The sequence below is a fragment of the Sus scrofa genome, chromosome 7 (genome assembly GCF_000003025.6).
Source record: "Sus scrofa isolate TJ Tabasco breed Duroc chromosome 7, Sscrofa11.1, whole genome shotgun sequence".
NCBI lineage: Eukaryota > Metazoa > Chordata > Mammalia > Artiodactyla > Suidae > Sus > Sus scrofa.
In genome coordinates this window covers 21333464-21346494 of record NC_010449.5, presented here as the reverse complement: position 1 = coordinate 21346494, position 13031 = coordinate 21333464, and the positions used below count along the sequence as shown (strand labels likewise).

General features: G+C 44.6%; 1 protein-coding gene and 2 non-coding genes across 3 annotated transcripts; all 3 read left to right on the top strand.

Annotated features, from left to right (window-relative positions):
* Positions 721 to 793, top strand: TRNAK-UUU. Its single transcript has one exon. It is a non-coding gene; the product is annotated as a tRNA-Lys (tRNA).
* On the top strand, positions 2310 to 9093 carry POM121L2 (POM121 transmembrane nucleoporin like 2). The gene is given in 3 exon segments (XM_003356560.4): positions 2310 to 4874; positions 4877 to 5020; positions 5023 to 9093. Coding segments are annotated over 3 exon segments (3048 nt in total). The 5' UTR covers positions 2310 to 4366; the 3' UTR covers positions 7419 to 9093.
* TRNAM-CAU lies at positions 2537 to 2608 on the top strand. Its single transcript has one exon. It is a non-coding gene; the product is annotated as a tRNA-Met (tRNA).

The window sequence follows — 13031 nt, the reverse complement described above, 5'->3', positions numbered from 1 at the left end:
TGCTCTCTCCTTCTGGATTCCCATTGTGGGAACAATTGGAAAACCTGAATCAATCAAGGTGGTCTTGTGTATGATTTCATGGAGGAGAAAGAATGACAAATTACACATTTACTTCCATTACATTATTTATTAAAGGGTTTTTCAAGTTATTATCTATATTATGCCTTGATTGATTTTGTACAAGTAGACGCAGATATAACACAACCTGTAAGAAGTATTTTTAATATAGATTTGAGGTCAAAGGAAATAACATACATCAGATTTCCATGTTTATACCTGTATTTAGCACAGAGAAACATGGTAGGAAGCTTAAGAAAAGACGAACTACAAAATAATGTTTTAGGATAAAATTCTATGAGAGACACAAGATGGAAATAACAAATTCGAAGAACTAAAATATCGATGTAAAATCTCTCACAGAAGTTTAACAAGGGCTTTCTCTTCTCTCCTAAAAGATGTTGGTAAGTTTTAAATTATGATAGTTTTAAGATTCCTTTGATACAAATCACTATGTGTCTTTCAGAAAAATTGAAACTTATGAGGAAAAATGTTAAATGTCTACTAAAAAAATGTGAGGAGAAATATCAAATTTGTTGAAGTTTTCTTTGGGCGTTAAGAGGCCCTACCTCTCTCCCTTTTCGCCCCCCTTAAAAAAAAAAAACAAAAAAAAAAAAAACAAAGGACTCTTCAAAGGACACAAAGTAAGGAGGTCTTGGCAGAGCCTGGATAGCTCAGTCGGTAGAGCATCAGACTTTTAATCTGAGGGTCCAGGGTTCAAGTCCCTGTTCAGGCGACTGTAACATTTTGTTCTGGTTCAGAAAACTTGGGTAGGGTTAGTTTGATGATTTTCCCTGACAAGAATGAGGAAATGCCAAGAAGTCAGTTACTTTCAGCCTTAACCAGCAACTGATATTTGATATTCTGTTTATAGTTATATTGCTATGGATATAGATGATAGGCATAGACATATAGATAGGTAACTGTACAGATATATATTATGTAACTATAGATAGATATGTTTTCATATTGTATTGAGTTGTGACAAAATATATTTCTGAGTTGCAGTCTGAAAAGTTTTGAAAAAAATACTGATTTTTTGAGAGGATACAGTTTGAAGATGGCAGCATCTTCTTGAGATGAAAAAGATCGGAAAGGATAAGAGCCAAAAGGAATAACTGAGTTCGGTTTTCTTTGAATTCAGAAGATCTCTTAAGAGAAACACGTGTCTTGCCTGTCTCTGGGCACCCTCCTCCTCCTCCCTTCAGGTAAATTCCAGGAAAACATATCAGAATTCCAGACCACCCATGTTCCAGTTTTGGCCTGAGAAAATCTTCGCCAAACAGAAGATCCATCCCCCTTTGACTGCCGTAAGAAGGACCATATTAGAGGCTGTTTCAAGTGAGAGCCTCCTTGATGGAAACACGGTAGGTGACAGGAGTTGTTTCTCTCTGCCTGTGCCAGGAAGCGCTGGTTCCCACCGGTTCTCAGAGACAGAGGATTGAGCTGCATAAATGGGCTCAGGTAGGACAGTACGTGTGTCTGGGGATCCGAAGAGGGTCCTTGGGTGGTGCCAGGGGCTGCGCTTGCCACTCCAGCATCACCCCTTAAGGTTTATTGTGGACAGGGAGTTAGACTACACGGAGAAAAACAAAACAAAGCAAGCAAACAAACAAAAAAACCCCACTAGCATACAGACCTAGCTGTGTGACTGAAGGAACTCATTATGCGCATTATCCAAAACCTTACAGTACTAAAGATAAAAGGTTTACAACCTTCCAGAGGGGCCTTATCTAGCGTCATCACAGAGGCAGCTGCAAAGAGAGCTGTGTTCAGGAACTTCCCCGAAGTTCTGCTCTCTAATATAAACCACGGGGAAAGGAAGGTGTTAGCTTTTAAAAATTTTCTATTTGTTTAGTCAAAACGGTCGCAAACGAGATCCAATCGAAATTGTGGCCCCTATGTAATAATTTGAGCAATAAATTGGGTTAATTCTATTTCAGGGGCCCCGTCTTGTGAAAAATCGTGAGGCCTTTCAAGCAAATAAAACACCGCTCTTTTATTCAAAAGATTGTGAGATTTTTCAGATAGGCAAAAAACGAGGTGGAGTGAGAGGAATCGGGTTAACCATTCATCTCCGGCGGCAGCAGAACCGGCTCCATGACTCCTGAGATTCTCCTGGAGAAAGGTCCACTTAGAGTTTTGCTCCGCGCACTCTTCCTATGCTCTGTTACAGAGGCTAGCCGCTCCTGGGAGGAGAGGGAAGGGGGTGCGAGGGTGGGGTTGTAGCCGCTCCTGGGAGGAGAGGGAAGGGGGTGCGAGTGTTTATAATAAGCTTGGGCACTCTGGCTGGTTGGAAAAATGCAGACCTGGAGAAGATGATCGGAGGTCACCTGGTTGTGGAAGAGCGGATCTCCTATGAACATTGGGATGGGGAGGGGGTAACCATCCGAAAGGAAGTAGAGAAGAAAATGTTCTAGCAGCACAGGAAGTGTGACTTAGTCGTGGAGGGAAAAACAGTGATGACTCTAGTAAGCGTAGCAGAGTGGCGCAGCGGAAGCGTGCTGGGCCCATAACCCAGAGGTCGATGGATCGAAACCATCCTCTGCTACGGGGGGAAATCCCCTTACTTCTTTACTAATCCTTATTCCACACGAAAACAAAATCAGTTTCTACGTCTTCCATATTTAACCAATAAAAATTTACCAGTTTGAGAATCCTCATTAGTTTGGAGTTTTGTTACCCACCTTACTCTGAAACCCCACCATTCCCACTAGGCAATTCTAAAACCTTTCCACCTATCTGAAGTGGCACACTGCTCCAAAATGTAGAATTCCTTCCTTCTGCTCCTTCATTTAGGTGGTCCTGTATATTGTGTGTGATTTCATGGGGAAAGAGGTGACAAATTCCACATCCACTTCATCTTCCAGTAAAGGGGCTTTCAAATTTGTTATCTGCTTATGAGGTTTTGATTTCATACCATTAGTAAATGCAAATATAACTTAAAACAAAAGAATGAATTATAACGCAGATTTGTGGTCCCATCAAATATTAAATTTCAGATTTCAATATTTATACCTATATTTTGGTGCAGACTAGAATAGTAGGATGATCGAATAAAAACTATAAGCATAAACTTATATTAGCGTAAAATTTTGCAGACATACCAATTCAAGGAGAAAGAGCTCAATGAAGTGAGAGATGTTAGAACCCGTTTTCGGATAGTATGAGTTTTATAGGGAACTCGTTCTCGGACAACCTTAAAATTACCTTTCTTGAAAGAGTCGTATTCAGTCCCTACCAATTTTATTGTTATTAGAATGAATTATTTTAGAAATGTTTAAAAGTTATTTGCTTTTGAATTTTTCAGAATGTTAATCACTTAGTTCACTCTGGCTTATCCTGAATATTCAGCCTTAAATTAAATCTCCCTCTTTGCTCCCCTCCTGGAGCTCCAATCCCACTGGTCCCGGTGAGGATCATGACTGCAGAGACAATGGGAGTGGGCCGAGCAAGGGACTAAGCCAGGTGCCTGGGGAGGGCTCAGGATCTGGGTCGAAACACAAGAAATCTTCCGAAGCCTCCAGACCGCGCCAGACTGCAATCGCTCCAGCATACTCAAAAGTGCAAACAATCGAAGGGCGACCCGGATTCTGCCCTGGGAAGGCGAATCTGCCCGAGGTCGGGAGGTGGCTGCGTCCGAAGTTCGTCCTCCCAGGAGGCAAACGACTGACATCTCCTGACTGCAGAAACGAAAGGGAAAAGGGAAAGGATAAGAGCGAGCATCCCAAACCAGCAAATTCGGCCTCCAGTGTTCCCGGCGCCACTAACGCCATCTGGGCTGCACAGGTCCCGAGAGCGCCGCTCCCACTCACGGGGCTCGGACTGTACTCCTTGCTCCGAATCCTGAGAGCCCGCGGGCAGACAGGATCAAGTGCTGGGACGGGGAGCCTGGACCCTCCAGGCCGGCCGCAGCCAGTGTCTGGAGACCCGGCGCCGGAAAGACTCTAGCTTCGCGATTTGGTGAACTTGGACCGAGCGCTTCCTCTCGAATCCCTCTCCTGGGTGAGCTGCAACCCAGAGAGGAGAGAACAGAGGCCTGAGCGCCCAGCTTAGGCCTCAAAATAGCAGAGCAAGCTACCGGGGCTGCAGAGGTCCCGCGTGTCCTCTGCTTCTACCCGGCGCCGACCTTGGGATGCCAGACCTGGAGGCTGTGGAGCGCTCCGAGACCCTTGCACTTTCCTCGAGCCAGGATCCCAACCGTCGTCGGAACGCTCCGCACTTGGACTGCGGCTAAGTCACCAAAGGTCAGAAACCTCGGGAGCCAAACCCCTAAGTCAAAGGCACCGACTCCGCCTCTTTGCGCCACATGGGCAGTTTCCTGGGCAAGGCGGGACCCTCGCCATCGTCCCCAGCAGCGGGCCGCCCAGACTTGTCGGAGAGGCCGGTGAACCGCCGGCCAGCTCAGTCTCTTCACCAAATCCACCGGGTTCAGCACGTCCATCGTGCCCACCCTGCCCCACGGCACAGACCTGCGAGGAGGCCACCGAACTGGGATCCTAAACGTCCCGCCACGTGGGTGGTCAATGAGGCTTGGAGGCGCTTTCCCATGAAGAGGTCCCAGAATTCCATCATGGGGCCTCTTCCTTCAGACTGGTGGGAAAGTTACTTCAAGCGGAGTATTTGGTCTCTTCGGCACCCTAGGGCAATGTGGAGCCCAGTGACCATCAAGATCGCTCCTCCAGAGCTGACAGTGCCTCCCTCCGCTTCCCCAGCAGAGGTAATCAACTCTGGAGGGTCCTCACTCTCTGAGAAGCCCCCAGACCCCTGTGCAAAGGAGACAGTGCTGAGGGCCCTCGGAGAGTGCAGAAAGGGAAAGTGAGGTTGGAACAACCACTGTTTCCAGAGAGCTTGGTCAGTGAGCAAAGGATTCTAGAGACTAGACCATCTGCATTTAAGCCTCTGACAAAAAATGGAGTCCTCACTTCTTTTGTGCCCAGGCCTGGGCCTCTGAAGAGAAGTCTCGCCCTAGGAGCTCAGATCACAGCTTCAATAAGAGGCCCAGTTGTTCCTCTAGGGGCTCCTTGGTCAGCACACACACGGGTGGCCCCCTTAGCTCCAAAAGAAATGCTATTACAAGTTCTTACAGCTCTTCTAGAGATTGCTTTGAGCCTTGGAAGAGAAGTATTCCCAATGTGTCACTCCAGATACCAGAGTGGCCAGTGAAAAAGAAAGGGAAATGTCATCACACCCTCTCTCTGGTCCCACTGGTAGAAGACGAATCCCCAGAAACACCTGGCAGCTCTGGGGAGCAAAATCAGATTCCACTGCTTCTATCTAGTCCTGGGTACCTGCTGTCCCCGACTCCACCTCCCCAGCTTGGTTATGAAGTCCCTGAAGACCTGGCCTTAGGGAAGAAAGCTGGACTCCAATGGAGCAACAAAGCCGGAGAGGACAAGACTGAGGTCACCACAGACTCTGTCCCTGAGACTTGGTCTTGTATTCAGCCTTCTCTGTCTCTTGCCCAGCCTTCTGCAGAAACAGCTTCAACCCAGGGCACCAATCCTCAGTTGGAAAGCTTAAATAAAATGCAGAAGCCTCCAGGCCCACTGACCTTCTCACAACCTACAGGAGAGGCAATCAGTGTGGCCCATTCACATCTGACAGCAAGCCTGCTGGCCCCACTTGGGTGCTCGAAGTCAGAGCCCCTTTCAGGCACCTCCTCAGACTCAAAACCCACAGCTGCTTTCATTCTTCTGACCCCTGTTGCTCCCACATCATCAGTCACTGACACCACATGGCCACCTTCAACCTCTCAAGCTGCTGTGCCCGGAGACTCACCTGCCTTTACACAAAGTGCTTTGTTTGGACTAATGAGTAGTCCAGCTCCCCATCTTCCTGCATCTACACCTCTTGTTGCAACTTCTGCTGACCACATGTCAAAATCTATTTTAGGGCTCCCACCCAATAGTGAGATTGGAGGCTCCTTATATTCCAGAATTTCAGATACAGCCGCAGCATCTTCAACTCTGAGTATCTTAACACCCACCTTCACGCCTATCTTTGGCAGCATAAAGACACTTAAAACTGTGCCCATGATAGCACCTTTCTCTTTCAAGCAGAAGTCTCCTCCACCTCCTCCTGCTTCTACCCATCTCTTCCATGGCCTAGTCAAGGCTACCTCTGTAGTCATGTCCACCACCCCAGCCTCCACATCCAAAGACTCTTCTTTTAAGCCACCTTTGGATTTTGGCATGGTGAATGTTACCAGTACCGTGAGCAACATTTACTCCATCCCTTCCACTTGCCACACTTTCCTTCTTGGGACTGCTTGTACCTTGTCGGCCAGCTTCTCCCCAGCCACAGGCTTCATTTCTCTACCACACCAGCGTCCTACCATTCCTATTGTCCACACAGTCACCATCTTTAGTCAGGTTCTTCCCAGTGCTGTCCAGATATCCCCTACAAGGAGTACTGCTAATTTTAGGGCTATGGGCAGCTCTCTGTCAACCTCAGCCCTAGTAACCACCAACCAGCCAGTACTGTCATCTAGGATCTCCAATTCTACCTCAGCATTCACAGTTCCCTTAGGGTCAAGCTCAAGACCATATTTCCCACTATCCCTGGGAGCCAATTCCCAGCCTGCATTTGAGACTGCATATGGGCAAAAGAAAGGAGCTCCCCAACCAGCCCTTGGCCCAAGCTTCGGTAACTCTTTCATTTTTGGAAACTCAACCGTGGCATCCTCAGTCCCGATACCAACTCCAGCCCTGCCATCCTTCAGCAATACCACGCACTCAGCCTTTGGGGGTATGGCACCATCAGCCTCCACCTTTCACATCCCTGCCACCCTCCGGTCAGACTTTGGCAGCACTCCGGTAGGTTTTCCCTTTGATCAAGCTAATACAAGTGGTTTTGGAGTTGTCACTCCAACCCACCAGAGTGGGGCTTGTAATGCAGTGTTTGGTAGCACAGCCCCACGCCCTTTTGCCTTTGGAGGATTAGTGACCCCTATGGACTGTGGAGAGTCTGGGATCAGTGTGACTACCTCTGGTGTGAGCTCCAACTCTGGAGCATTCAGCATTGGAGTAGTGCCAAGTGGGACCACACCCTATGGAAAAGGCTGCAGCCAAGACAACCAGAGCGCACCTTTTGCCTTGGGGAGGGCCAGCATTTCTGCAAGAAAAACTATGTTTGGAAGCCCCTCAATGGCCCCCTTTGCTCAGAGCACCACTGTACCTGGGTCAGTCAAGGCAGGCAGTAGCCTTGGCTGTGAGATGCCCTCTTCACCTGCCCAGGGCTCTCCTGGGAGAGGAGCTTTCAGATTGGCAGCTCCTTCATTTTCCATTGGCGCAAAATCCAAAACCCCAAAGAATAGGGAGAAAGGACATTTCCGAAGGCATCATGCCCACAGGAAATAACCTGGTTCCTTGCCCTTTGTACTCTGATTTGGACCTCCAGATAGTGAAGTGCCTCAGTCTCTTCCAGTTCTCTACAGCAAAAATACCTCAGATCTAAGGTGAGAGATTTACACATTCACCTTGTGGGTCCTAATCTACATCCTAGAAGAAGATGGAGGAATAAAGTATCTAGTGGTAATAGCAGAATGAAGCTAAGTGGAACCAAACCTTTGGAACTGAACAGAGCCTTGCCTTCTGCTCCCTGCCCTCTTCTCTCGGTCAAGGATGAGCTCAGTCAGGACACTACCTCCTGCTTTTTTTCTGGAAACAGATGTGCCAAGGAAGCAACGAGCACAGTCCTTGCCCTCTTGCTGTGTCTTTGGGAGGAGGAATGGATTCTCTGCAAATCTTAGCCTTCTTTTTTTGGCTCTAAGTAGTGGTTCCCTTTATCTGGTCTCCTAGGAAGGCTGATACCTCATTTCTTGCTACTTTGTTCCTCAGCTGGTTCTTGGAGAATCTTTTAATGCAACTTGATCTTGAATCCAACATTTCCTTGAAGATCAATTGTCAACCCATGAAAGCACCTGTGGGAGGGCCAGGGAAGGAAAAAACAGGGTGGTGTGACCTTGCTTCTTCACTTTATGGCATAGGTCATGTTATCTCCAGTATGAGCCAGAAATGCTCAGTTAGGGAACCAAAGCTTACACGTCATTTTTTCTTTTAATTTGTACCTTATAAAATCACCTTCTATATCCTTCTATATCCTATCTCTCAGATAGGTTAAGTAGGGCAGGAAGACTCTTGGGCCTGAGAATAAAGGGAGAAAAGAAGGAACAGCAAATACCTAAGCTGACCTCTGGACCATAACCAGTGGAGGTCTATGAACAAGCTATGACACTTTCCTTAGTACTTATCATCTTGATAGGGAAAAAAAGGCAAGAATTACTCCATGAATACATCATCTCCTGTTTTATGGATACCTTGGCAGAGACCTAATTAGAAAAATAAACAATCTTAAATTGGTTGATAAAATAAAAATAAATTGTCAAAATAAGTTTATGATATAGGAATTACTATTTAACACATGTCAATTCAGAGGCAGAATGCTATGTTAAGAAATTTGCCAAAACTCACCCAGTTAGTAAAGGTTAGATTTGAGGTTTAAACCCTACTGGCTCCAAAATCTGTGTTCACATAATCTTCACTTAGCAAATCACCAAAATTAGAACTCTAACCCAGGTATATATGACTCTAGATGTCCGTGCTGTTTCAACTTGTAAAGGCATTCTAAAACCCAAGACTGCCATCTTACGGAGTCGGGGGGATGAGAGAGGCAAGAGGAAAAGAATTAAACATTTTTTGACTGCTATTTACATAATAATTTAACATTTATCTAGTAATGACTATAATGCCCTGTATTATGCTTTGTACCAGACATTCAGAGGTGAAGGAAAACTGCTTTGGAGATTACACTTTAGTGGGGAGATTGGTAAATAAGTCAGTGATTCTAAAACAAATGACAATTTCCAGGAGAATGGAGACAGGACAGAAGGTTATTTTATCTATGACTGGAAACTTGAATTCTGTTTTAAAGTGTGTGTTCTGGGAACCAAGTCGAGAAGGGTATTGCAAACTGGGAGATTAAGATGGTGGAATAGAAGGACTGGAGCTCAACTTCTCTCCTAAAAACAACAAAGTTTACAACCAAATACTGAGCAATCTTCAACCAAACGGACTGGAAGCTTTCAAAAAGATATCCTACTTGAAGGCCACATCAAGAGATAGGAGGGGCGATTACGTGGTATAAGCAACCCCATACCTCCCGGGTGGGAAGCCCCACAGACCAGAAAGTAACTGTTTCACAGAGACTCACCTACAGGAGTGAGAGTTCTGAGCCCCACATTAAACTCCCACATGTGGGGATCTGGCACTGGGAGAAAGAGCCCCCGGAGCATCTGGCATTGAAGGCCAGTGGGGCTTGTGTATGGGAACTCTATGGGACTGGGGGAAATGGAGACCCCATTCTTAAAAGGCGCACACAGATATTCACATGCACTGGGTCCCAGGGCAAAGCAAAGTCTCCACAGGAATCTGAGTCAAAACTGACTGCAGTTCTTGGAGGACCTCTTGGGAAAACAGGGGTGAATGTGGCTTGTTGTGGGGGAAGGACATAGCTAGCAAAGCTCTTGAGAATATTCAGCGGCTTACCTTTCTCTGGAGGTGGCTATTTTGGGAAAATCTGGCCCTACCCATCAGCACTGAGAAGCCCCAGGCCAAATAATAATCCAGGTGGGATCACAGCCCTGCCCATCAGTAAACAGGCTGCCTAAAGACCCTGAGGCACACTGCCACCTCCAATCTCACCCAGAGACAAAGCCCCACCCACCAGAGGAATAGGAATCAACTCCACCTACCAGTGGGCAGACATCAGTCCCTCCATCAGCAAGCCTACAGCAAGCCCCCTGCCAACTTCAACCACAAAGGGGACAGACACCAGAAGAGAGGCTACAACTCTATTATCTGTAAAAAGGTCACCACACCAAAAACCTATAAAAATGAGAAGACAAGAACTATAATTCAGATGAGGGAGAAAGAAAAAACCCCAGAAAAACAGCTAAGTGATCAGGAGATTCTCAGCCTCCAGGAAAAAGACTTTAGACTGTTGATGCTGAAGACGGTGCAAGACATTGGAAATAAACTGGAAGCAAAGATGGATATTTTACAGGAAACACTGAGCAAAGAGATATAAACCTTAAACAAGAAGAGATGCAAAATACAATAACTGAAATAAAAAATTCATTAGAAGCCGCCAACAGCAGAATACAGGAGACAGAAGAATGAATAAGCAAGGAGGAGGACAGATTAGTGGAAATTATGGATGTGGAACAGAAAAGAGAAGGGTCTTGAAGACCAAAACAAAACATATGCACAGGCCAGTCTGGAGGATAGAGCAGATATATTAAGCTAACTTCCAAGGAAGTTGGAAGTTGGTTGGTTGGTTGGGGAGAAGGGGCAGATCATGGATATGCTTATAAACTAAGTCATGTGGTGTGGACAGGGTTCCAAACATAATGGAGAATTGTGGAAAGATTTTAAGTAGGAAAGAGACAAGTTTGGGTTTAGAGTTCTCGGGCTGTCATGAAGGAGGAAGCAAATGTGGACAGACTGGAGACTTGCAAATGTGGACAGACTGGAGACTTGCAAATGTGGACAGACTGGAGACTTGCAAATGTGTGGGGGACTGAAGACATCAACACACATTAAAGAGATTCAAAGAAGGCAGTTACCTGGTTAACAACAGGTAGTTAACAATGGGCATGGGGAGGCAGTTGAAAGAGGAGGTATTAAGAAGCAAGACTTGGTGCCAGACTGCACTATGTGAGCAGAGGAGATGGGCAGAATGAGGGTAAGGGGGAGTTGAGGAAGACTGGCTCTTAGCCATCTGACTTTCATACTGATGTTAAAGGGTGTGTGTGTGTGTGTGTGTGTGTGTGTGTGTGTGTGTAGTGTGGGCAGTCTTATGGGATTGAGCCCTTAACCTGTAGGATTTGAAACTACCTCTGGGTAGATAGTACAGGTTTGACATTGTAGGACACCCAGGTGGTGTCACAGAGAATTTCTTGGTCTGGGGAAAAAAACTTCCACACATTTGGTGACCAGAAGTGAAGGGTTCTATTAAAAATAAAGGAGACTCACAGGGAAGAAAAATGTGGTAGGGAAGAATTTCCCTACTCAGTTGGGAAATTGGAGCTTTTCTCATTTTAATATGTATACATGCATATATACATACATATAAGAGAAAGAGAGAAGAGATTTTAAGAAATTGACTCATGCAATTGTGGAGGTTGACAAGTCCAAAATCTGCAGAGTATTTCCATAGACTGGAAACCCAGAAAAGTTGATGTAGCCTCTTGAGTCAAAAGGCAGTCTGCTGTCAGAATTCTCTTTTCCTTGGGATACTGCAATCTTTTTACTCTTAAAATTTCCAACTGATTGAAGTGAAGTCCACCCATATTATGGACGGTAATCAGCTTTACTCAAAGCCTACTGATAATACGTTAATTTCATTCAAAAAGTACCTTCATAGCAACATCTAAACTATTGTTTGATCAAATATCTTGGTATTGTGGCCTAGCCATGATGACATAAAATTAACAATCATATATGTTTTCATTTCTTGATGTGTTTGTGGGAGAAGGTGAGCGTGACGTCTTACTCCTCTGCCATCCTGATCCTTCCCCTGTTTTCATTTCTTTTTGGGTAAATACCTAGGAGTGGAACTGCTGAGTCATTTGGTAAATGTTTAATTTTATAAAAAAAACTACCAAATGTTTTCTAAAGTGGTGGTGCCATATTACATTCTACATGGCATTATAGGAGAATTACCCTGGCTCCATACCTATCCAACACTTGGTATTGTCAGACTTTTGTATTTCAGGTAGTCTACTACTTAAAGTTTTATCTCATTGTGGTGTTAATTTTCAGTCCTCATAATGAGTAATGCACATTTCTCATATGCTTATTAGCTCTTTTTTTTTATATATATATTTTCTTTTTTGAAGTGTCTAGTCAAGTCCTTTGCCCATACTTTCAATGGGTTTTGTAATTACTATTGCCTTGTAAGAGACCTTCCTGTATTCTGGATCCCATCCTTTCCTCACTTACGTATTTGAATATGTTCTCACAATTTGTGACTTGTCTTTTTATTTTCTTAATGAAAATGATATCCTTCAAAGAGCAGAAATTTTTAGAGTTCCCATATTGGCTCAGTGGTTAATGAATCTGACTAGGAACCATGAGGTTGTGGGTTTGATCACTGGCCTTGCTCAGTGGGTTAAAAAATCTAGCGTTGCCGTGAGCATTGCTGTGGCTCTGGCATAGGCCGGCCTGTGGTTACAGCTCAATTCAGTCGCTAACCTGGGAACCTCCATATGCTGTGGGAGCAGCCCAAACAATGGCAGAAAGACAAAAAACATAAAACAAATTTTTCATTTTGATGGAGAAAATTTAACATTAAAAAATTTTGTACCTTACGGTTCATGTTGTATTATCCTAAAATACCTTTGCCTAATCCATGTCATGATCATTTTCTCCCATATTTTTTTCTCAGAGTTTTATAAATTAGTGTTTTTGTTTAGGTCTATGATCTAGTTTGAGTTAATTTTTTGCATATACTCTGAGATAAAGGTGAAAGGTTTTTTTCCCCCCAATGTGGCTATCCTGTTTTTTCGGCATTTTTTTTTTAAGACTTGCCTTTGAGAACTCCCAGAGATAGGTATGCTTGAATTGCATGTTTTTAGTTTTATGTAAGAATAATTTGAAGTTTGTAGTTCTCTCTGTCTCCCAGTTGGTGAGAAGATGTGGTTTTATTTGGTTATGTTTGTGTGTGTGTGTTTTTTAATATATAGAGATATTTGGATCTAGGTGGCTACAGTTATTCTCAATTCTCAGGCTTTTAATTACCTTTTAAATTATCAGACATTGAAAAATTATATAGTCCTTAAAAAAGTGTTTTCCATTCTATTTAGTAGTGCCAAATTTTCCTACATAGGTAGCAACTTTCACTCCATAACATTGTGAGAAAGTTCACGTTTCATTACAGAATTACAAAAGAATGTCTGACCCACCCTCCTT